Here is a 25,877-nt window from a genome sequence, read left to right as displayed (position 1 = left end):
TTTTAAGCAGATATGCAGACACACACACACACACACACACACACACACAGTCAAACACTTACATAAGTGTTTTGAGTGCTTGATATATGCCCAGCGTGAAGAAAAAAAAATGGTATGTGTTTTTGAGTGTTTAGAGAGACTGAAAGGGATCAACCCAAAATAACTACCCTTGTGAAACGAAAGTATGCAGCCAAACAGAGAGCCGCTGAAACTAACAGCAGCAGGGAGAGAATGATATATTGGTCTCCTAAACTGTGAGAGAGAAAAAAATCAACCAACACCATATCACTGAGTCCCAGCTGCCACTCTGATCCAGAACCACCCCCATGGGGACAACGTGATAACGCTATTGATGAACTGTAGTGTGTGGAGGCGCTGAGGGATAACATGGGAACTATGGAGTGCTGTTTTAGAGGAACTGTGTTGCTGTTTTACAGGTGGAGCAGTCCAAGGTTCTGGTGAAGGAAGGAGGTGTCCAACTCACTCTCACCATCGTCGATACACCAGGGTTCGGAGATGCAGTGGATAATAGTAACTGGTGAGTAATAGTGAGTATTGGGAGTAATTGTGAGCATGTATGAATGACAGTTTGTATGTTGTGTAGGGAGTGTGAATATATGCTCTCTGAGTCAATGAGAGCCTGCATGTGGAGTAAACAACATTTTCCTATTTTCTCTCTCTGTCCTTAATCATCCCCCTCTCAGCTGGCAGCCTGTCATTAACTACATTGACAGTAAGTGTGAGGACTTCCTGAATGCGGAGTCCAGGGTGAACCGAAGACTGATGCCAGACAACAGGGTTCACTGCTGCCTGTACTTCATCGCCCCCTCTGGCCACGGGTGAGTACTGACACTGACAGGCCTCATAGGGACAGGCCCTTTGTCATGGACCAGTACTACAATGATGCCATAGAACATACAGTATGTATGATGCCTATGCTACCCACCTGATCCACTTCCCTTGGCTCATAAAGAGACTCGTATGAGCTGAAGCACACTTGTTATACAGTATGTGTACTGGATAACATGGATCATAGAAATTATACATTTAAAAACATTCCCTCTATATAATAAAATATGCCATTTAGCAGACGCTTTTATCCGAAGTGACTTAGCCACGGGTGCATCCATTTTACTTATGGGTGGTCCTGGGAATCGAACCCACTATTCTGGCATTGTAAGCGCCAAAGCCATGCTCTACCAACTGAGCTACAGAGGACCATTTCCCTGTGCTGCTTCTGAGTTGGAGTACCCACGTATTTGTATGTGTATTACACTCATTGTTATATAAGCCATGACGTTATTGCTTCTATATACTTTTGATCGTGTGCCTTTGCCTTTATCTATGCGTTTCTGCCTCCCTATGTATGTGAGGCCGAACGTGAACATGAGTGGATTGGAGTGTAGGCGTAGCCATGAGTTCACATATGTGAGTGGGAAGCGAGAGAGAGATGTAGGCTGCCAACGTTGTGACCCACAAGGTTGCATAACAGCCACTAGACTGAGCGTGCTCGGTGGAAGATGTGATGGGAGCGTTCTCACCATCACTGAGCCAGCTAATCAGGAGGCAGCCGCTCCCTGAGGAGCCCCTGAGCTCAGAATCCCTGGGAATGGGAGGCTTTAGTTTCAGCCTTGAAGAACACCTTAATAGCAACTCAGCTAGGCCCACAATTTGTATCATAGCACACCCTATCCAACCGCACACTTTTAACAAACCATGGTTGCTGTAATTATATGCAGCCATAAGGAGTAGGGACCCATGGTTGCTGTAATTATATAAGATCCTAATATTCTTAGAGAAAATGTCAGTTGTTAGACCCACACAAGGTGATGTATTAAGAGATCAGAGGTCATGTCAGCCCTTGCCTCTGACCCCCCTGCTCCTGATAATGTGGAGACAAATTCAGAACATGAAATGTAATCTCTGTCAGGTCTGTCTGTCTCTCGCCCCACACTTCATAATCCTCCTTTACTCCTGTGACCTGTAAACAGCTGGTCTGTTGCTCTGTATCTCTACATTCATGGAATACTCAGCACCCCCCCACCCACCCTTACTGCTCTGCCCCCTCCAGGCCTTCCCTCCGGTCCCTGGACAGAACTCACTCTCTCAGGCCACAGAGAAGAATAGCCCCTTTGTCCACTTACTCCCAGAGTGAGAACAAAGAGAATCCCTCATGAGCCCACCATGACATAATTATTAGTGGTCGCTGACTGTAAAAAAGAAAAGACAGAAAAAATAAGTCAGTCACTGTTTCTTTGATTCCTTTGTACCCCACTGTGTTTTCATGCCAGTGACCCTCTACCGGTGACATAATGAACTGCATCAGTTTGAGCATAAAGTGTACTTATGGTGTTCATGATGTCGGAAACTCTGAAATTTCCGACTTGCTAACCTAGGCGGAAGAGTCGGATCCTGAGTTTCCCAATTGGGAGGTATGAAAATGAAGCTCTACGCAAATAACCTGCGTTCACTTTAACTCTGAGCTCCTGAGTTTCCCACATGACGTGAATGCGGCATAACTGCAGAGAATTATTCAGGACTGTCACATCAAAGCATAGATCAGCCTTCCCTGCCTGCCTGTATTTGTCTGACTGGATGACTGTGTATGATTGTGCAACAACAGAAAGGCAGAATATATTTTTTCAATGTGTGAATTCCCCTTTAGGCTGAAGCCCCTGGACATTGAGTTTATGAAGCGTCTCCATGACAAGGTTAACGTGATCCCCCTCATCGCCAAGGCAGACACCCTGACACCTGAGGAATGCCAGCTATTCAAGAAACAGGTGTGTGGTGTGGGTGTGTAGTAATTATTTGTGTTAGCACAAACACATTGTGTGTACCGGTATGTGTGTGGCAATAACTCATGTCATTTTTACATTCAACTCATCCTCAGATCATGAAGGAAATCCAAGAACACAAGATCCAGATCTACGAGTTTCCTGACACAGAGGACGATGAGGACAGCAAGCTCATCCGGAAGATCAAGGTAGTGTGCAAAGAGAGTGAGAGAGACGGATAGTCAACCTGTATCAGTCCACACTAGTCCCTATCTGCCCTTGTTTATCCCGGTCAGTTTGGTTATCTAATATATTGTGGATACTGTACAGGCTCACTGATTAACTGACGCTGGTCCCTCTGTCCCTGTGTGGCAGGAGCGGATGCCTCTGGCAGTGGTTGGCAGCAATGTGGTGATCGAAGTAAATGGCAAGAAGGTCAGAGGTCGTCAGTACCCCTGGGGCGTGGCAGAAGGTAGGTTCAGCATGTTCCGGGCTGGGTTCTCTGGCTCAGATGAGACGAGATATTGGCATGATGTTGTTGAGGGTTGTACTGAAGAATGCTCTTTATTAATGTCACACACTGTGCCATGCTTGAGGATGGAGTACAGGAGTGTGGAGATCCAGTGTAGGGAAGCTGCATGGTCTTCCAGGACCCCCCCCCCAGATAGTGTGTCTGACAGGGATTCTGGAAAAGGGGGACAGGGATCTAATAGGGTATCATGGTCCCCCTGACAGTAAACACTGTACTGTACCACCCACTGACATCAGAGAGAAAGACTGTCACCCTGTTTTTTTCATCATTGGCCACAATGGATCGTTGTTGTTGTTCTCCACTTGATTTTCTTTTGTTTTTAGTCCCCTGAAAGACTATTTTTTTTCATTTTCAAGTGTTGCTCTGTGGTCGACCGTTTATCACTCTGACTTTTTCATTCTTTCTTTTCTCTTTTTCCTTTCCATCTATTCTTTTCCATGACTGACAGAGGGCATTTTTGGTAAACAAAACCATCTCTCACTTTCTCTACTACTCTCCCTCAGGGCTTCCTCCCCTCTTCGCCTTTATGTTGCTATGACATTAGATTGATGGTCATGGAGAAAACAACTGTTTGTTCAGTGCTGACGCTACTCCTAGAATAAAGCTAAATCACCCTCTAACTTATGTTTATAGGTGCCTAATTATCGTAACATAAAAAGTCATACATTTTCCAAAACTGCATGAGCCACCTTTATCTGTTTTAGTCATCATTTGGCCACACTCATACAATTATAGACATGTTAAGAGATAAAGGCGCATTTGCACAAACTTACTGTATACATAATGTCAATGTGTACACATTTTGCATGCATACTCTACAAATATTCGCTCACGTATATAGCTACACAATCTTGCTCTAAATCCTGGTGCCATGATGCTGTTTGCTGGCACTCCATACCTGTAGTTGCACTCTGTGTCCACAGGGGGTCGATCACTAGTATACTGAACAAAAATAAAAACCCAACATGCAACAAGTTCAAGGATTTTACTGAGTTACAGTTCATAGAAGGAAATCAGTCAATTGAAATAAATAAATTAGGCCCTAAGCTATGCATTTCACATGACTGGGGAGCAGCCATGGGTGGGCCTGGGAGGGCGTAGGCCCACCCGCTTGGGAGCCAGGCCCAGCCAATCACAATTAGTTTTTTCTCCACAGGGGCTTTATTACAGACAGAAATACTACTCAGCACCCCTATACCCCTCCTCAGACGATCCGGCAGGTGAAGATGACTCCCGAGTGGCGCAGCGGTCTAAGGCACTGCATCTCAGTGCAAGAGGCGTCACTACAGTCTCTGGTTCGAATTCTGGCTGTTTCACATCCGGCCGTGATTGGGAGTCCCATAGAGGCTGGCGCACAATTGGCCCAGCGTCGTCCGGGTTTTGCCGGGGTAGGCCGTCATTGTAAATAAGAATTTGTTCTTAACTGACTTGCCAAATTAAATAAAGGTACAAAAAATAAATTAAAATATGCCGGATGTGGAGGTCCTGTGCTGACATGGTTACAAGTGGTTTGCAGTGTGAGGCCGGTTGGATGTACTGCCAAATTCTCTAAAACGACATTGGAGGTGGCTTATGGTAGAGAAATGAACATTTAAATTCTCTGGCAACAGCTCTGGTGGACATTCCTGCAGTCAGCATGCCAATTGCACACTCCCTCAACTTAAGACATCTGTGGTATTGTGTTGTGTGACAAAACTGCACATTATAGTGGCATTTTATTGTCCCCAGCACAAGGTGCACCTATGTAATGATCATGTTGTTTAATCAGCTTCTTGATATATGCCACACCTTTCAGGTGGATGGAACATCTTGGCAAAGGAGAAATTCTCACTAACAGGGATGTAAACAAATTTGTGTGTAAAAGTTTAGAGAAATAAGCTTTTTGTGTGTATGAAACATTTATGGGATCTTTTATTTCAGCTCATGAAACATGGGTCCAACACTTTACATGTTGCGTTCATATTTTTGTTCAGTATACATTGCATATTGATGCATAGAGCATTTTACAATAAGTACCTGGTCATGAGCGAAGACATTTTTCACTGCTCTTGGCTCATTCAATGGAAACATCCATGCATGTATCATAACCTAACAAACATTCGTAGCTAAAGCTTAAAACTCCAGATGGGCAGCTGACCTCTTGCTCGCGATATTTCTGTTGTTTTAACGTCAGAGCACTGAACAGTGAGGGAGCAACAACCATTCAGTCCAGCATACATCAGGAGTTTTCAGACAATCGGCCGAGGGTGTATCTTTCCATCAGAGCTACAACCCTTCTTTGTTGTGTCCCTATCACCCTGTGAACCCAACCCTCCTCCACTCCCGTCCCATCACTGAGGCTGGCCTGCCCTGCCAGCCATCATATACCCCCTCATGTAACCCCTGGTTCAGTAGACAGTCAGGGTGGACAGACTCGGGTTATGGGGATCACCTGGGCAGGACCTGGGCTCCTGTGTGCCCTTCCCTCCCTCCGTCAGAAGTCACTCAGGTAGGTGTCATCCGGGGATTGGTTGGCAGGCGGGGCTCTATGCATGCACCTCATCATGGTAAGGTGTCCTCCTCCTGAGGTCCAGCGGGATGCATATTGGGTTTAGCCCTAGAGGAGGTGGGGCCTGGGGAGAGGAGCCATGTTTTGATCAGGAAAGAGGAGCAATCCACATCCTCAGCAGCAGCATAGCATCTCTGCAGTCCTTTTCCAGAATCCCATGTGATCTTCTAACCGTGTGTTTGTCTGAGCAGAGAGACTGTATGGCCATCTAATCAGCTGAAAGGAATGGCTTAGGGCAGTAGTCTGTCTGATCGGTGAGATGTTTGTCTGTCTGCCTGTTGTTGTTTACTCCATGTATACTACTGAATGTCTGTCTGAACGGTGGTCCAGTGAGATGTCCGGTCTCTGTGTTAGCAAGCAGTGATAGGTTTGACTGTGTCTGTGTGTAAACTAAACAATGTGTCTGCTCAGTGAACAGTCTGACTGACTGAGCATGGCTCCTTTTGGCTCATGAATTTGTGTGTTGACTGTGTTTGACTACCTAACTGTCTCATCAGCTAATAGGCTGTGTTTAGATTGTACACTTGACTAGCTGAGTGACCCAGTGCTTTTTGGCTTCAGAAGTAGATATTGTCCCGTTTGATCCGAGAGCCTTTGTGATGTCGTTAGACACAAATTATTATTGGGAACTCTGGGAAGTGGTGTGTATTCTACCAGTAGACACAGTAATGATGGCTGGCCGTGTGATGAGATTCATCTCAAAAGGTCTCTGACATCTCTTCCTGTTTCAGTGGAGAACGGGGAGCACTGTGACTTTACTGTCTTACGGAACATGCTGATCAGGTGAGAGACGGAGGATGCATGTCAAAGTGATACATACCGCAGCATTTACAGTATGTACAGTGATACATACCGCAGCATTTACAGTATGTACAGTGATATCGCTATAATTTGTGATATCGTTATTTGAGATAACATTACCAATTCCCTCCTGTAGGACCCATATGCAAGATCTGAAGGATGTGACCAACAACGTCCACTATGAGAACTACCGCAGCAGGAAGCTTGCTGCCGTCACCTGCAATGGAGGAGTGGACACCAGCAAGACCAAGAACCAAATGACCAGGTAGGAGAGAGACCTTAATCATCAGAGGAAATACCACAGATCTGATATGTTGAATAGTATTCAGACAGTAATAATCTAAATGATGTTAAGAGAACAAATAGCAATATCATTAATTTGCTAGGAAGCTTATTTCATAGATGAACCTTTGGTTTGATACTTTAAGTAAGGTATTGTCATACTGTCGTTAAGTGACAGTTGACAAGACTATATTAGATGTGATTCATGAATCACTGGTCACTGTTAGTGATGCTTGTTGTCTGGTCTCTCACCTTTGACCTGTAGGAGCCCCCTGGCCCAGATGGAGGAGGAGCGGAGGGAACATGTCATGAAGATGAAGAAGATGGAGACTGAGATGGAGCAGGTGTTCGAGATGAAGGTCAAGGAGAAGAAACAGAAACTGAAGGACTCTGAGGCCGAGGTGTGTGTGTGTGTGTGTGTGTGTGTGTGTGTGTGTGTGTGTGTGTGTGTGTGTGTGTGTGAACCAATGGGGACAGGAGAGGTAGAGAGAGTGTTTGTCTGTGTGGGGGTGTATTTGTGTCTTAGTAAGTTTTTGCCTCCCTTCCCTTCTCAGCTGGAGCGACGCCACGAGCAGATGAAAAAGAACTTGGAGGCTCAGTATAAGGAACTGGAGGAGAAGAAGCGCCACCATGAGGAAGAGAAGTCCAACTGGGAGGCTCAGCAACGTATACTGGAGCAGCAGAAACTTGACGCTTCTAAGTAAGTGGCTGACACATTTACTCATCCTTGCTCTTTTTTTCTCTCAGACAAACATATAGTATGTTTTATCTATTTCTCTCAATGTAATGCAATGCTGAAATGTGAAATCTCCCTTTCCCTTCGTCTCTTTTTACAGGACCATGGAAAAGAACAAAAAGAAAGGAAAAATCTTTTAAGAGTTGAACCTATTCCTCCAATGAAATATTACAAACTTGTTTTTACATCCTTTTAGATTGTCACACAATCTGTAACCCGCAAACCACACCACACACACACACACACACATATTGTACTATAGTAGACATTCCATACCAACATTCCGAATGTATGTTTCTCTTGCAGTACATGTCAGACATGGACCTCGCACATCACTAACTCACTCTCATACAGTACATACAACAACACACCCCAATTACACACTCGTACACCACTACACACACACACACACACACACAGCCACATCGCACACACACACACAGCCACATCGCTCTCTTGGAGTCTCTGCCAAAACCTTAACCTTTTATGTGGGAATGAATGTGAATGTGAAAGTCAATGCCTATTCTTGACATGGAGGAAATGATGTCCCTCTGATCTTTGTAGTTTTACACATGGCAGGCACCATGCGTAGTCATCCTTTACACAAGTGTACTACAGACTGTTTTCTAGATGCTGCTCTGGCCACTTAACTCGCCTGTTTCTTCCAGCAGAGGCAGCTCAAGTCTTAGACTATTCACAAGCACACTCCATTGTGACATGTGTAAACACATAATCATATACAGTCTGAAATTCCCCGAACACCTGGTACATGTGCATGTTAAACACCACACTTGGGAGTGTGTGTACAGGGGGGGACAATGTAGGTGGTCATTAAGGGTTTGAGTCAGGTCGGAGAGTACAAGAAAAAAGGAAAATAATTGTGTGGAATGATGACAGTGAAAAGCCATGTCAAGATGAATAACCCAGGTTCAGGAAAAGGGATGACCTTTCTCAAATGTGTGTGTGCGCGCATCTGCCTGTGTGTGTGTGCGCGTGTGTGCGCGCGCGTGTGTGTGTGCGCGTGCGTCTGCCTGTGTGTGTATTAGAGGTCGACCGATTATGATTTTTTTTCAACGCCGATACTGATTATTGGAAGACCGAAAAAACCGATACCGATTAATCGGCCGGTTTTTATTTATTTATTTCTAAGAATGACAATTACAACAATACTGAATTAACACTTATTTTAACTTAATATAATACATCAATAAAATCAGTTTAGCCTCAATTAAATAATGAAACATGTTTAATTTGGTTTAAATAATGCAAAAACAAAGTGATGGAGAAGAAAGTAAAAGTGCATTATGTGCCATGTAAAAAAGCTAACGTTTAAGTTCCTTGCTCAGAACATGAGAACATATACAAGCTGGTGTTTCCTTTTAACATGAGTCTTCAATATTCCCTGGTAAGAGGTTTTAAGTTGTAGTTATTATAGGAATTATAGGACTATTTCTCTCTATACAATTTGTATTTCATATACCTTTGACTATTGGATGTTCTTACAGGCACTTTAGTATTGCCAGTGTAACAGTATAGCTTCCGTCCCTCTCCTCGCTCGAACCAGGAACACATCGACAACAGCCACCCTCGAAGCAGCGTTACCCATGCAGAGCAAGGGAAACAACCATTCCAAGTCTCAGAGCGAGTGACGTTTGAAACGCTATTAGCGCGCACCCGCTAACTAGCTAGCCATTTCATATCGGTTACACCAGCCTAATCTTGGGAGTTGATAGGCTTGAAGTCATAAACAGCGCAATGCTTGAAGCACAGCGAAGAGCTGCTGGCAAAACGCAGTAAAGTGCTGTTTGAATGAATGCTTACGAGCCTGCTGCTGCCTACCACCGCTCAGGCAGACTGCTCTATCAAATCATAGACTTGATTATAACATAATAACACACAGAAATACGAGCCTTAGGTCATTAATATGGTCGAATCCGGAAACTATCACGTTTATTCTTTCAGTGAAATACGGAACCATTCCGTATTTTATCTAACGGGTGGCATCCATAAATCTAAATATTCCTATTACATTGCACAACCTTCAATGTTATGTCATAATTACGTAACATTCTGGCAAATTAGTTCACAACGAGCCAGGCGGCCCAAACTGTTGCATATACCCTGACTCTGCGTGCAATGAACGGAAGAGAAGTGACACAATTTCACCTGATTAATATTGCCTGCTAACCTGGATTTCTTTTAGCTAAATATGCAGGTTTAAAAATATATACTTCTGTGTATTGATTTTAAGAAAGGCATTGATGTTTATGGTTAGGTACACGTTGGAGCAACGACAGTCCTTTTTCGCGAATGCGCACCGCATCGATTATATGCAACGCAGGACAGGCTAGATAAACTAGTAATATCATCAACCATGTGTAGTTAACTAGTGATTATGATTGATTGATTGTTTTTTTATAAGATAAGTTTAATGCTAGCTAGCAACTTACCTTGGCTTCTTACTGCATTCGCATAACAGGCAGGCTCCTCGTGGAGTGCAATGTAAAGCAGGTGGTTAGAGCGTTGGACTAGTTAACCCTAAGGTTGCAAGATTGAATCCCCAAGCTGACAAGGTAAAAATCTGTCGTTCTGCCCCTGAACAAGGCAGTTAACCCACCGTTCCTAGGCCGTCATTGAAAATACGAATGTGTTCTTAACTGACTTGCCTGGTTAAAAAATATTTATATAAAAAAATATATATTAAATCGGCAAATCGGTGGCCAAAAATACCGATTACCGATTGTTATGAAAACTCGAAATCGGCCCTAATTAATCGGCCATTCCGTTTAATCGGTCGACCTCTAGTGTGTATAACTGTAAACTATGTGTTTGAGGTCCTAGATAATGCCTGATAATGCAATCAGAACCATGCCTCCGATTTTTACTAATGGAACACACATGTAACGTTAACAGGAACATTGTCAGTGTCATAGCAACATTATCTGGATACTGAAGTAGATAATCATGTCCCTCTTATATAGATGATATTACACAAATTGCATGGGTGTCTAAAAGAATGATAATCGTGATGATGTTTTATATGTGAAGTGATGGATTTTGTGGAAGCCCTGAACCTAAAGCCCTATATATCCCTTGTCCTCTCTCCCTGTCGCGTCCTCTCTCTCCCTGTCGCGTCCTCTCTCTCCCTGTCGCGTCCTGTCGCGTCCTCTCTCTCCCTGTCGCGTCCTCTCTCTCCCTGTCGCGTCCTCTCTCTCCCTGTCGCGTCCTCTCTCTCCCTGTCGCGTCCTCTCTCTCCCTGTCGCGTCCTCTCTCTCCCTGTCGCGTCCTCTGTTCTAAAGACTGTGCTGAAAGCTCTATATGCATGGGTTTGTCCCAAACGCATGGTGAGACTAACACTAAGCCACACTGTGTGACACCTCAAAACCCTTACCTCTCTGAGGATCGTCAAGTTTTATTTTAATATATAATGTATGGTTGGAGAACTAAGATTTCTTAAACCCAGTAGGATCATTACAGTAAGTGGTTCATAAGCTAATATTTTAGCCTAGTCTTGATTTTACAAACCTGTATAATCTTAACAGATGCATCGAAGACATGCAAAAGGGACAGACGCGTACAACACACATCTAATATCTAACCCCTGTACTTCTTCTCTGGTTCACATTCATAATGGAAATGACTAAATTGTTATAATTCACAACTGAACACAAACTCAAAATCCCTGTGAATTAACAGAAGACAACCTTTGACCCAACCTACACTGGTCAGTAAAAGGCTCAGTTGAGCAAACTTCTGAAACAAACTTTTTCTAAATAGTACTTTAACCAATCCCTTATCCTAGAAACCACTGTTAAAAGGTAGTCATAACTTTAGGAGTTGTTTTTTGGTTTATATATTTTTTTTCTATGTACACTGTTTTCAGCTTTATTCGGTTCTTCCTTTTATCATCTGTTCTCTATCTAACTGTACATTATTATATTAAAGATGAGACTTATGTTTAAGTCAAATGTTTTCTCATTTTATTTAAGCAGTGGATTCTTACATACAGTATTCACATACACAAAAACATGTTTGTACATCCTAACACTCCTTTCCCAATTCCATATATTGCAAAATAGTAATTTCTGCATTCTAAGTGATAAACATGTCTCTTAGAATGCATTGCTTGCATGTTGATGACAGAATAGTCTTGAGGCTTGAGTCATGATGAGGCTATCAAGGATGACTGGAACCCTCAATGCCACTACTTGTGGCCACAGCTGCTGGCTGCTTGACCCGGTTGAAGGCTTTCTGTACCCACAGCACACTCGACTGGTAGCAAATCCCTCTGCCCTCAACAGTTTTGACCCTGTTGTAGAGGGATAATGGTACAAAAGAGAAACATCAGGCGGGTTCTATTGCTTGTATGATTGTTGCAAGTCAGTGAAAGTCTTCAGTCTTCCATAACTGAGACAATGCTAGGGCATCAAACTAAGCAGTTGTCCTTTTGGACTGTGGCATCAGAAGAAGGGGAACAAACACTTACACAAATGCTGGTTGGGGGCATCCACTGTGAGTCTTCTGAACGGAGTCGATCTTCTTGATGGGTACTCTCATTTTGGAGAAGCTGAAACAGCAGCTGTCAGGTGAGGACTCCAGTCCAAGAGCTGTGGGGGAATAAGTTGTGTCAATTAGAACATCCTTTGATTTCTATTTCCTAGCGTAAGCCATAGGGCAACTGACCCAAGAAAAGTATGACAAGCTCTTTACAGGTATATAATCAAAATCATGAAAGGAGTCACCTAGCCAAGTTATAAAAGGGCATATAAGCACACATTGGTTACAAATTTCTGCACAATCCTCATGAAAACTTAATGAACTTACGGATAGCATAGGACTGGGTTACTGTCAGCAGCAATAACCCAAGAGCCAAGCAGGTAGTCTTCATGATGATTTGAGATGTGTCGAAAGTCTGGCTTTTGACCTGTCTTTGTCTTGGTTCCTCTGTAGTCTGAGTCCATAAGGGTTACATCTCCTCATATAAATACTGTCAAGATGTATGATGGAACTTCCAGAGTTATATTAATATTTCCTAGAAGAGAATGCCATTACAATGTCCAATTTCCATACACCCCCATAGCCTGCCAACCACTACAATATCTATCATCTTTATATTCTACTGCCTTGTCACTTCCTTTTTGAGAGGCAGGGGACTAAATACGAGGCAAAGAAGATAAGATTAAATGCAGTGCCACCACAGTGCTTGCAAATGATCTCTAGCAACCCTTTGTCACCGGAAAGCAAATGACGAATCATCACAAAAAGTCGAAGCAGTAATGGGTCACACTGTATCAGCTATTTGAAGCTATGCCATCATCAAACAACATTCATTTAACAGTCTTAGAAGAAGCTGAACATTCTGTTGTCCTCTTGCATTATTTAGTTGTAATAAGTAAAAAATGACTACAATTATGATCACCACAAGCCTTAATAACAAACAATATTGAGATGTACAGTGCATTCGGAAAGTATTCAGATCCCTTGACGACTTCCACATTTTGTTACGTTACAACCTTATTCTAAAATGGATTCAATTGTTTTTTTCCATTATCAATCTACACACAATACCCCATAATTACAAAGCAAAAGCAGTTTTTTTAAGACATTTCTGCAACAAACAAAATAAATTACTGAAATATCACATTTACATAAGTATTCAGACCCTTTACTCAGTACTTTGTTGAAGCACCTTTGGCAGCAATTACAGCCTTCGAGTCTTCGTGGGTATGATACTACAAGGTTGGCACACCTGTATTTGGAGAGATTCTCGCATTCTTCTCTGTAGATCCTCTCAAGCTCTGTCAGGTTGGATGGGGAGTGTCGCTGCACAGCAATTTTCAGGTCTCTCCAGAGATGTTCGATCGGGTTCATGTCCGGGCTCTGGCTGGGCCATTCAAGGACATTCAGATACTTGTCGAAGCCACTCCTGTGTTGTCTTGACTGTGTGCTTAGGGTTGTTGTCCTGTTGGAAGGTGAACCTTTGCCCCAGTCTAAGATCCTGAGCGCTCAGAAGCAGGTTTTCATCAAGGATCTCTCTGTACTTTGCTCCGTTCTTCTTTCCCTCAATCCTGACTAGTCTCCCACTCCCTGCTGCTGAAAAACATCCCCACAGCATGACGCTGCCACCACCATGCTTCACCGTAGGGATGGTACCAGGTTTCCTCCAGAAGTGACGCTTGGAATTCAGGCCAAAGTCTTGGTTTCATCAGACCAGAGAATCTTGTTTCTCATGGTCTGAGAGTCCTTTAGATGCCTTTTGGCAAACTCCAAGCGGCTGTCATGTGCCTTTTACTGAGGAGTGGCTTCCGTCTGGCCACACTACCATAAAGGCCTGATTGGTGGAGTGCTGCAGAGATGGTTGTCCTTCTGGAAGGTTCTCCCATTTCCACAGAGGAACTCTGGAGCTATGTCAGAGTGACCATCGGGTTCTTGGTCACCTCCCTGACCAAGGCTCTTCTCCCCCGATTGCTCAGTTTGGCCTGGTGGCCAGCTCTAGGAAGAGTCTTGGTGGTTCCAAACTTCAACCATTTAAGAATGATGGAGGCCACTGTGTTGTTGGCGACGTTCAATGCTGCAGAAATGTTTTCATACCCTTCCCCAGATCTGTGCCTCGACACAATCCTGTCTCTGCGCTCTACGGAGAATTCCTTCGACCTCATGATCTGGTATTTGGTCTGACGTGCACTGTCAACTGTGTGACCTTATATAGCCAGGTGTGTGCCTTTCCAAATTAGGTCCAATCAATTGAATTTACCACAGGTGGACTCCAATCAAGTTGTAGAAATATCTCAAGGATGATCAATGGAAACAGGATGCACCTGAGCTCAATTTTGAGTCTCAAAGCAAAGGGTCTAAATACTTATGTAAATAAGGTATTTCTGTTTTTTATTTGTAATAAAGTGCAACAAAAATCTAAACTGTTTTTGCTTTATCATTATGGGGTATTGTGTGTAGATTGAGAAAAAATATATTTAATCTATTTTAGATTAAGACTGTAACGTAACAAAATGTGTAGAAAGTAAAGGGGTTTGAATACTTTCCGAATGCACTGTATATATGCATGCTAGGTCTACTGTACAACCATTTGGTCAAATGATACCCATGACATCAGGAAACCCCCAAGAATTTTCTATTTAAGGTATTTTTTTTTCAAATGGTTGTGAAAAGGAAGTGTTGGGGAAGCTACTCTGAAAATATAGTTATATATAGTGCATTCGGAAAGTACTCAGACTTCTGACTTTTTCCACATTTTGTTATGTTCCAGCCTTATTCTAAAATGTATTAAATCATTTTTTTTTCTCATCCATATACACACAATACCTACCCCATAATGACAAAGGGAAAACAGGTTTTTAGAAATGTTTGCAAATTTATGAAAAAATAAAACAGAAATACCTTATTTACATATGTATTCAGACCTTTTGCTATGAAACTCAAAATTGAGCTCAGGTGCATTCTGTTTCCATTGATCATCCTTTAGATGTTTCTACAACTTGATTGGAGTCCACCTGTGTTAAATTCAATTGATTGGATATGATTTGGAAAGGCACACGCCTGTCTATATAAGGTCCCACAGTTGACAGGGCATGTCAGACCAAAAACCACGCCATGAGGTCGAAGCAATTGTCCTTGGAGCTTAGAGACAGGATTGTGTCAAGGCACAGATCTGGGGAAGGGTACCAAAAACAATTATGCAGCATTAAAGGTCCTCATGAAGACTGCCCTCCATCATTCTTAAATGGTTGAAGTTTGGAACCACCAAGACTCTTCCTAGAGCTGGCCGCCAGGCCAAACTGAGCAATCGGGGGAGAAGGGCCTTGGTCAGGGAGGTGACCAAGAACCCGATGGTCACTCTGACAGAGCTCCAGAGTTCTAGAAGGACAACCATCTCTGCAGCACTCCACCAATCAGGCCTTTATGGTAGAGTGGCCAGACAGAAGCCACTCCTCAGTAAAAGGCATGTCAGCCCACTTGGAGTTTTCCATGAGAAACAAGATTCTCTGGTCTGATGAAACCAAGATTGAACTCTTTGGCCTGAATGCCAAGCATCACGTTTGGAGGAAAACTGGCACCACCCCTAAGGTGAAGCATGGTTATGGCAGCATGATGCTGTGGGGATTATTTTCAGCGGCAGGGACTGGGTGACTAGTCATGGTTGAAGGTAAGATGACCGGAGCAAAGTACAGAGAGATCCTTGATGAAAACCTGCTCAGGACCTCGGACTGGGGCGAGCTGAGAGAGCTGAAAATAGCTGTGCACCGAAGCACCCCATCTAACCTGACAGAGCTTGAGAGGATCTACAGAGAAGAATGGGATAAATTCCCCAAATACAGGTGTGCTAAGCTTATAGCGTCATACCCAAGAAGGCACAAGGCTGTAATCACTGCCAAAGGTGCTTCAACAAAGTACTGAGTAGTACTTTCTGAATGCACTATATATATAGCTACCAATTACTTCACACTGGAAGAAGTTAAGCTACACTTAAGCTAGCCCTACAAAAATATAGTTTACTCAACTAAAGTTACTTTGAAAAAGTAGTTTACTACCTCCAAACTACTTTGTGAAAAATTATCATATGTAAATCTGAAATGTAAAAGACTATAACATGTAATTACAAGACACTTTGGGGTCATATAATAACAGAATGTGTAATTTATCCTATTAAACACAAAAACAATGTTTCAAGTGATAATTAGTAAGGTGTGTAGTTCCAGTAGTTAGCTACACCGCTACATGGCAAAAAAGTAATTAACTACTGAAAACACTATCTATATTTGAATTTAGTTAAACTACCACCAAGCTACTGCAAAATGTTGTTAAATTACTAGTTGAACTACATATAGTTCACTACTCCCCAACACTGTGAAAATGTCAGTGTAGGCCGCTGTTGCAGAAGTCTGTGGTGTGGAGCTGTCTGTGACAAGTGGAGATTGTACAGACAACAGATCTTATCAGATATTTTTTACACACATACATACAGTAGCATTTTCATATCAGGCTGACTCCCACACACTTGCAACCCATCATTTTCAACCCTCAACAATTTCCACAGACAGTTAATCATTGGTATTCTGCAATAATGCTAATGAGACTACTTCAGACCTCGCATGTATGTTCAATCAATGTTAAATGAATGTAGAATGTGTTTGGGATTTGTTGTCCCCCACAATTAAATCAGGGAGGGGACTGTGGATCTATCTCCGTCCATACACGTTCTCATTATTATTTTAGTCAAATGTGATATCTCAGCCAACACTGGCCCGATTTTGACGACACTTGTGTGAATGATGGTCTTGCCATAGAGATCCGGCATTTACTAAATTACACTGATTGGCCAGATGGTGAAGGTATAACAAGAGATTGAAAAAGCTAACTTTGAAAGGTCACACCCCTCACCCCGTTTGACCTAAAGTATGACTCAGTCAAGGATATTCGTATTGTAACACAATTTGGTACACATTGCAAACACTGTCAAGACGCAACATATGCGAGAACATTCATATCGACCACACGGTGGCGCTATAACGGGCACATGTTTACATCTTGATTTGTATTTATTATGAATCCCCATTAGCTGCTGCCAATGCATCAGCTACTCTTCCTGGGGTCCAGCAAAATTAAGGCAGTTTATACAATTTAAAAAAAATTACAATACATTCACAACACACTGTGTGCCCACAGGCCCCTACTCCACCACTACCACATATATACAATACAAAATCCATGTGTACGTGTGTGTATAGTGTGTATGCTATCGTGTGTATGCATGTGTCTGTGCCAATGTTTGTGTAGCTTCACAGTCCCCGCTGTTCCATAAGGTGTTTTTTTTTATCTGTTTTTTAAATAAAATTTTACTGCTTGCATGAGTTACTTGATGTGGAATAGAGTTCGCTGTAGTCATGGCTCTATGTAGTACTGTGCACCTTCCATAGTCTGTTTTGGACTTGGGGACTGTGAAGAGATCTCTTCTGGCATGTCTTGTGGGGTATGCATGGGTGTCCGAGATATGCCCCAGTAGTTCAAACAGACAGCTCGGTGCATTCAACATGTCAATACCTATCATAAATACAAGCAGTGATGAAGTCAATCTCTCCTCCACTTTGAGCCAGGAGAGCTTGACATGCATATTATTAATATTAGCTCTCTGTGTACATCTAAGGGCCAGGCATGCTGCCCTGTTCTGAACCAATTACAATTTTCCTAAGTCCTTCTTTGTGGCACCTGACCACACGACTGAACAGTAGTCCAGCTGCGACAAAACTAGGGCCTGTAGGACCAGCCTTGTTGACAGTATTGTCAAGAAGGCAGAGCAGTGCTGTCATGGACAAACTCCCCATCTTAGCTACTGTTGTATCAATATGTTTTGACCATGACAGTTTACAATCCAGGGTAACTCCAAGCAGTTTAGTCACCTCAACTTGCTCAATTTCCACATTATTTATTACAAGATTTAGTTTAAGTTTAGGGTTTAGTGAATGATTTGTCCCAAATACAATGCTTTTAGTTGTAGAAATATTTAGGATGAACCTATTCCTTGCCAACCACTCTGAAACTAACTGCAACTCTTTGTTAAGTGTTGCAGTCATTTCAGTCGCTGTCATAGCTGACATGTATAGTGTTGCGTTATCAACATACATAGACACACTGGCTTTCCTCAAAGCCAGTAGCAATTCATTAGTAAAGATTGAAAAAGTAATGGGCCTACACAGCTGCCTTGGGGAATTCCTGATTCTACCTGGATTGTGTTGGAAAGGCTTCCATTAAAGAACACCATCTGTGTTCTGTTAGACAGGTAACTCTTTATCCACAATATAGCAGGCGGTGTAAAGCCATAACACATACATTTTGCCAGCAGCAGACTATGATTGATAATGTCACAAGCCGCACTGAAGTCTAACAAAACAGCCGCCACAATATTTTTATCATCAATTTCTCTCAGACAATCATCAGTCATTTGTGTAAGTGCTGTGCTTGTTGAATGTCCTCTATAAGCATACTGAACATTTGTTTACTGTACAATAGCATTGTGTCTGGTCAAACACAATTTTTTCCAAAAGTTTACTAAGGGTCAGTAACAGGCTGATTGGTCGGCTATTTGAGCCTGTAAAGGGGGCTTTACTATTCTTGGGTAGCGAAATGACTTTAGCTCCCCTCCAAGCCTGGGGGCACACACATTCTAGTAGGCTTAAATTGAAAATATGGCAAATAGGAGTGGCAATATCGGCCTCTATTATCCTCCATAATTTTCCATCCAAGTTGTCAGACCCCGGTGGCTTGTCATTGTTGATAGACAACAATAATTGTTTTGCCTCTTCCACACTAACTTTACAGAATTGAAAATGACAATGCTTGTCTTTCATAATTTGGTCAGATATACTTGGATGTGTAGTGTCAGCATTTGTTGCTGGCATATCATGCCTAAGTTTGCTAATCTTGCCAATGAAAAAATCATTAAAGTAGTTAGGAATATCAGTTGGTTTTGTGATGAATGAGCCATCTGATTCAATGAATGATGAGCTGAGTTTGCCTTTTTTCCCAGAATTTAATTTAAGGTGCTCCAAAGCTTTTCACTATCATTCTTCATTTCATTTATCTTTGTTTCATAGTGTAGTTTCTTCTTTTTTATTCAGTTTAGTCATATGATTTCTCAATTTTCAATAAGTTTGCCAATTGGTTGTGCAGCCAGACTTATTTGCCATTCCTTTTGCCCCATCACTCTCAACCATACAATTGTTTAATTCCTCATCAATCCATAGGGACCTAACCGTTTTTACAGTCATTTTCTTAATGGGTGCATGCTTATTAGCAACTGGAATAAGCAATTTCATAAATGTGTCAAGTGCAGTGTCTGTTTGCTCCTCATTACACACCACGGACCAACAAATATTATTTACATCAATAACATAGGAATCACTACAAAACTTATTGTATGACCTCTTATACACTATATTAGGCCCAGCCTTTGGAACTTTGGTTTTCCTAGATATGGCTACTATATTGTGATCACAACATCCAATGGATCTGGATACTGCTTTCAAGTTAATTTCTGCAGCATTAGTAAAGATGTGATCAATACATGTTGATGATTTCATTCCTGTGCTGTTTGTAACTACCCTAGGTTGACTGATAAACTGAACCAGGTTGCAGGCACTGGTTACAGTTTGAAGCTTTTTCTTGAGTGGGCAGCTTGATGAAAGACAGTCAATATTTAAATCACCCAGAATATACACCTCTCTGTTGATATCACATATATTATCAAGCATTTCACACATGTTATCCAGATACAGACTGTTAGCCCTTGGTGGTCTATAGCAGCTTCCCACCAGAATGGGCTTTAGGTGAGGCAGATGAACCTGTAGCCATATTACTTCAATAGTATTTAACATGAGATCCTCTCTAATCTTTACAAGAATATGGTTCTGAATATAAACAGCAACACCTCCACCATTGGCATTTCTATATTTTCTGTAAATGTTATTACCTTGTATTGCTACCACTGTATCATCAAAGGTATGATCTAAGTGAGTTTCAGAGATAGTCAGAATATGAATGCCATCTGTTACTAGCAAATTATTGATTTCATGAACCTTGTTTCTTAAGATACATAAGTTAACATGGGCTATTCTGAGCACTTTTCTTCTGGGAAGTTGACTTACTTTTATTGCTTTACTGGGAAGCTTAGCAGCAGTAGACGTGCTCATGTTCTTCATGTTAGCGCAGGGTGAGCGGCACACCAGTGGACTTCCTCCTAGGGCACACCGGCTTGGTGCTAACAGTATAAATCTGGTTCATAGGCACATGATTACTGCATACAATAGCTGTAGGATCAGTAGAGGCATTCGGGGCAGTTGAATGGACATAAATTAGGTTACTTATATTGTGTCTACTGATGCCCGTGGTGTAATGTACATTTGCTGAAGCATTATGACAACTCTGCATCACAATGGTAGGGATTAGCTGAGCTGGGCTTGGGTCATTGATAAGTCATTGTCTCAATGCAGCCTTATAGTGCTGTGAAAGGATCCAGGATCCCATATGATTTGGGTGGATCCCATCCTCCTTATAAAATGTGTTTTGTTTCCAAAAGGTATCGAATTTGTCAACAAAAGTTATACCCATTGACCTGTAATAATCACATAGCCAGTTGTGAAGCGAATGAATCCTGCTAAAGCGTTCAAAGAACTCAAGTCCTTTTCTTCACCTGACCTAGAATTCCTTACAATCAAATGCCGACCGCATTATCTACCAAGAGAATTCTCTTCGATTATAATCACAGTCGTGTACATCCCCCCCCCCAAGCAGACACCTCGACAGCCCTGAAAGAACTTCATTGGGCTCTATGCAAACTGGAAACCACATATCCTGAGGCTATTTTAACAAGGCTAATCTGAAAACAAGGCTCCCTAAATTTTATAAGCATATCGAATGTGCGACCCGGGATGGAAAAATCATTGTGGATCATTGTTACTCTAACTTCCGCGACGCGTACAAAGCCCTCCCTCGCCCTCCTTTCGGCAAATCTGACCACGACTCCATTTTGTTGCTCCCAGCCTATAGACAGAAACTAAAACAGGAAACGCCAGTGCTCAGGTCTGTTCAACACTGGTCTGACCAATCTGATTCCACGCTTCAAGATTGCTTCGATCACGTGGAGTGGGATATGTTCAGGATAGCGTCGAACAACAACATTGATGTATATACTGATTCAGTGAGCGAGTTTATTAGCAAGTGCATCGATGATGTTGTACCCACGGCGACAATTAAAACCTTCCCCAACCAGAAACCGTGGATTGATGGCAGCATTCGCGCAAAACTGAAAGCGCAAACCACTGCTTTTAATCAGGGCAAGGCGACCGGAAACATGACCGAATACAAACAGTGTAGCTATTCCCTCCGCAAGGCAATCAAACAAGCTAAGCGTCAGTATAGAGACAAAGTAGAGTCGCAATTCAATGGCTCAGACATGAGAGGTATGTGGCAGGGTCTACAGTCAATCACGGACTACAAAAAGAAAACCAGTCCCGTCGCAGACCCCGATGTCTTGTTCCCAGACAAAGTAAACAACTTCTTTGCTCGATTTGAGGACAATACAGTGCCACCAACATGGCCCGCTACCAAAACCTGCGGACTCTCCCTCACCGCAGCCAACGTGAGTAAAACATTTAAATGTGTTAACCCTCGCAAGGCTGCCGGCCCAGACGGCATCCCTAGGTGCGTCCTCAGAGCATGGGCAGACCAGCTGGCTGGTGTGTTTACGGACATAATCAATCCCTATCCCAGTCTGCTGTTCCCACATGCTTCAAGAGGGCCACCATTGTTCCTGTTCCCAAGAAAGCTAAGGTAACTGAACTAAATGACTATCGCCCCGTAGCACTCACTTCCGTCATCATGAAGTGCTTTGAGAGACTAGTCAAGGACCATATCATCTCCACCCTACCTGACACCCTAGACCCACTCTAATTTGCTTACCGCCCCAATAGGTTCACAGACGACGCAATCGCAATCACACTGCATACTGCCCTAACCCATCTGGACAAGAGAAATACCTATGTAAGAATGATGTTCATCGACTACAGCTCAGCATTTAACACCATAGTACCCTCCAAGCACATCATTAAGCTCGAGAACCTGGGTCTCGACCCTGCCCTGTGCAAATGGGTCCTGGACTTTGACGGGCCGCCCCCAGGTGGTGAGGGTAGGAAACAACATCTCCACCCCGCTGATCCTCAACACTGGGGCCCCACAAGGGTGCGTTCTCAGCCCTCTCCTGTACTCCCTGTTCACCCATGACTGCATGGCCATGCACGCCTCCAACTCAATCATCAAGTTTGCAGACGACACTACAGTGGTAGGCTTGATTACCAACAACGACGAGACGGCCTACAGGGAGGAGGAGAAGGCCCTCAGAGTGTGGTGTCAGGAAAATAACCTCACACTCAACATCAACAAAACAAAGGAGATGATCGTGGACTTCAGGAAACAGCAGAGGGAGCACCCCCCCCTATCCACATCGATGGGACAGTAGTGGAGAAGGTGGAAAATGTTAAGTTCCTCGGCGTACACATCACGGACATACTGAAATGGTCCACCCACACAGACAGTGTGATGAAGGCGCAACAGCGCCTCTTCAACCTCAGGAGGCTGAAGAAATTTGGCTTGTCACCAAAAACACACAAACTTTTACAGATGCACAATCGAGAGCATCCTGTCAGGCTGTATTACCGCCTGATACGGCAACTGCTCCACCCACAACCGCAAGGCTCTCCAAAGGGTAGTGAGGTCTGCACAACACATCACCGGGGGCAAAGTACCTGCCCTCCAGGACACCTACACCACCCGATGTCACAGGAAGGCCAAAAAAATCAAGGACAACAACCACCCGAGCCACTGCCTGTTCACCCCGCTATCATCCAGAAGGCGAGGTCAGTACAGGTACATCAAAGCTGGGACCGAGAGACTGAAAAATAGCTTCTATCTCAAGGCCATCAGACTGTTAAACAGCCATCACTAACATTGAGTGGCTGCTGCCAACATACTGACTGTCACAGCTGTTAGATGGAGCGGACCAATATGCAGCGTTTTCGTAGTTCCACATATTTATTTAACCAGTGAAATTGAATGCAACAATTAAACACTTCAAAATATACACAAAACAACAAACTGTGAAGCAGGAGGATCAAATACACTCACAACGAATAATCACCCACAAACACATGTGAAACAAACATCAACTTAAATAGGACCTCCAATTAGAGACAACGACAACCTGCTGCCTCTAATTGGAGGTCATGCCAAACAACACCAACATAGAAATGCAAAACTAGAAACTGAACATAGACATACAAAAACAGACAAACCCCCCCTGTCACGCCCTGACCTACTCCACCATAGAAAATAACCACTCACTATGGTCAGGACGTGACACTGACTCAAATCTATAGCCACTTTAATAACATGACAGTACCCCCCCCAAAGGTGCGGACTCCGATCGCGCCTAAAAAACAACACAACACAAAGGGAGGGTAGGGTGGGTGACAACTGTCTATGGCGGCGGCTTTGGTTCCGGGCGTGGTACCCCCACTGCCCACTGATCCCCCCGCTTCTGTATGTCCAGAGGAACCAGACCATGGATCCTCGCCGGATGCTTCGGACCACCAACCGCCGCTGAAAACTTTGGGCTAAAGACCACCGCTGAAGACTCGGGGCTGCAGGCCGCCGCTGAAGGCTCTGGGCTGCATGCCGCCGCTGATGGCTCGGGGCTGCATGCCGCCGCTGATGACTCGGGGCTGCATGCCGCCGCTGATGACTCGGGGCTGCATGCCGCCGCTGATGACTCGGGGCTGCATGCCGCCGCTGGAGGCTCGGGGCTGCATGCCGCCGCTGGAGGCTCGGGGCTGCATGCCGCCGCTGGAGGCTCGGGGCTGCAGACCGTCGCTGGAGGCTCGGGGCTGGGAGGCGTCGCTGGAGGCGTCGCTGGAGGCGTCGCTGGAGGCTCCGGATTGGGAGGCGTCGCTGGAGGCTCCGGACTGGGAGGCGTCGCTGGAGGCTCCGGACTGGGAGGCGTCGCTGGAGGCTCCGGACTGGGAGGCGTCGCTGGAGGCTCCGGACTGGGGAGGGAACACTGGGCCTTGGAGGCGCACTGGAGGTCTGCTACGTGGGACTGGCATAGGAGGCGCCAGGCTAGTAACACGCACCTTCGGGCTAGTGCGGGGAGCAGGAACAGGACGTCCTGGGCTATGGTGGCGCACTGGAGGAAGAGTGCGCGGAGCAGGCACAGGGTACACTGGGTTTTGGAGGCGCACTGGAGGTCTGGAGTGCACGGCCTGCACAACCCGCCCTGGCTGGATGCTTAACTCCGCTTGATAACTGCGGGGTGCGGGCACAGTTTGCACCGGCCTTTGAATGTGCCCTGACGACACAGTGTGCTTCACCGCAAAATACAGTGTCTGCTCCATCACTTGCTCCCCACACTAAGCACGGGAAGTTGTCTCAGGACTCCATCCTGACTCTGCCCAACTCCCCTTGTGCCCCCCCCTAAAAAAAATTCGGGGCTGCCTCTCAGACTTGCCTTTCGATGCATATAGCGCCTCCAGGGTCCTTTACCATCCAAAATCTCCTCCCAAGTCCATTCCTCCAGTGTCACGATCTTCACCTTCATCTGAAGATATCTCAAAATCACTGTCAGAAAATGTGGACCAATACGCAGCGGATTGCGTGCTCAACATCATTTTTATTAACTATGATGTACACGGAAAACAATAAACACGAAATGACAAAGTGACAGTTTCACAGGCTATACAAATACTTACAGCAGTGCGAAATAAAACAACCCACAACCCCAAGAGAAAAACACACACCTAATATATGACTCCCAATCAGGAACAACGATATCCAGCTGTTCCTGATTGGGAGTCACAAGACTAACACAGAAACAGAACAACTAGAAACTACATAAAACACACAATTTCTGCCACGTCCTGACCAAATACTAAACAACTACTCCCTCTGCTGGTCAGGACGTGACATCCAAATACTTCTGCTGTTCCTTACCACGCTGCTTGGTCCTTCTTTGGTGGGTGATTCTGTCACAGCTGTTAGAAGGAGCGGACCAAGATGCAGCGTTTTCGTAGTTCCACATATTTATTTAACCAGTGAAACTGAATGCAACAATTAAACACTTCAAAATATACACAAAACAACAAACTGTGACGCAGGAGGATCAACTACACTCACAACGAATAATCACCCACAAACACATGTGAAACAAACATCAACTTAAATAGGACCTCCAATTAGAGACAACGACAACCTGCTGCCTCTAATTGGAGGTCATGCCAAACAACACCAACATAGAAATGCAAAACTAGAAACTGAACATAGACATACAAAAACAGACAAACCCCCCCTGTCACGCCCTGACCTACTCCACCATAGAAAATAACCACTCACTATGGTCAGGACGTGACACTGACTCAAATCTATAGCCACTTTAATAATAAAAAATTGGATGTAATAAATGTATCACTAGTCACTTTAAACAATGCCACTTTATATAATGTTTACATACCCTACATTACCGTTCGGCCATCGCTCATCCATATATTTATATGTACATATTCTTATTCATTCCTTTACACTTGTGTGTATAAGGTAGTTATTGTGAAATTGTTAGATTACTTTTTAGATATTACTGCATGGTCG

At 43.8% G+C, this 25,877-nt stretch overlaps 2 protein-coding genes across 7 annotated transcripts in view; one reads left to right on the top strand and one right to left on the bottom strand.

Annotated features, from left to right (window-relative positions):
- LOC106573652 (septin-7) overlaps window positions 1-7,845 on the top strand; it is a 32,027-nt gene extending 24,182 nt beyond the window's left edge. For 3 of the 6 annotated variants that reach the window (XM_014148895.2, XM_014148894.2, XM_045697200.1), the window contains exons 4-14: window positions 438-538; window positions 705-839; window positions 2,666-2,783; window positions 2,894-2,986; window positions 3,153-3,249; window positions 3,758-3,769; window positions 6,589-6,640; window positions 6,795-6,923; window positions 7,206-7,341; window positions 7,495-7,640; window positions 7,777-7,845. In XM_014148895.2, the coding sequence (XP_014004370.1) occupies window positions 438-538; window positions 705-839; window positions 2,666-2,783; window positions 2,894-2,986; window positions 3,153-3,249; window positions 3,758-3,769; window positions 6,589-6,640; window positions 6,795-6,923; window positions 7,206-7,341; window positions 7,495-7,640; window positions 7,777-7,816 (1,059 nt within the window). In that variant the 3' untranslated portion in view covers window positions 7,817-7,845. The remainder of the gene's footprint in view (window positions 1-437; window positions 539-704; window positions 840-2,665; window positions 2,784-2,893; window positions 2,987-3,152; window positions 3,250-3,757; window positions 3,770-6,588; window positions 6,641-6,794; window positions 6,924-7,205; window positions 7,342-7,494; window positions 7,641-7,776) is intronic. The other 3 variants (XM_014148897.2, XM_014148896.2, XM_045697201.1) reach the window with 1 other exon arrangement.
- A 3,791-nt stretch (window positions 7,846-11,636) lies between these two features.
- Window positions 11,637-12,872, bottom strand: ccl8 (C-C motif chemokine 8). The gene is given in 3 exon segments (NM_001141125.2): window positions 11,637-11,985; window positions 12,163-12,283; window positions 12,501-12,872. Coding segments are annotated over 3 exon segments (318 nt in total). The 5' UTR covers window positions 12,565-12,872; the 3' UTR covers window positions 11,637-11,852.
- Window positions 12,873-25,877: the final 13,005 nt, after the last annotated feature.

This window comes from Salmo salar, chromosome ssa16 (assembly GCF_905237065.1).
Source record: "Salmo salar chromosome ssa16, Ssal_v3.1, whole genome shotgun sequence".
NCBI classification, from domain to species: domain Eukaryota; kingdom Metazoa; phylum Chordata; class Actinopteri; order Salmoniformes; family Salmonidae; genus Salmo; species Salmo salar.
Note: the sequence above shows the minus strand (reverse complement) of the source record. Positions and strands in the feature narration are given on the sequence as shown.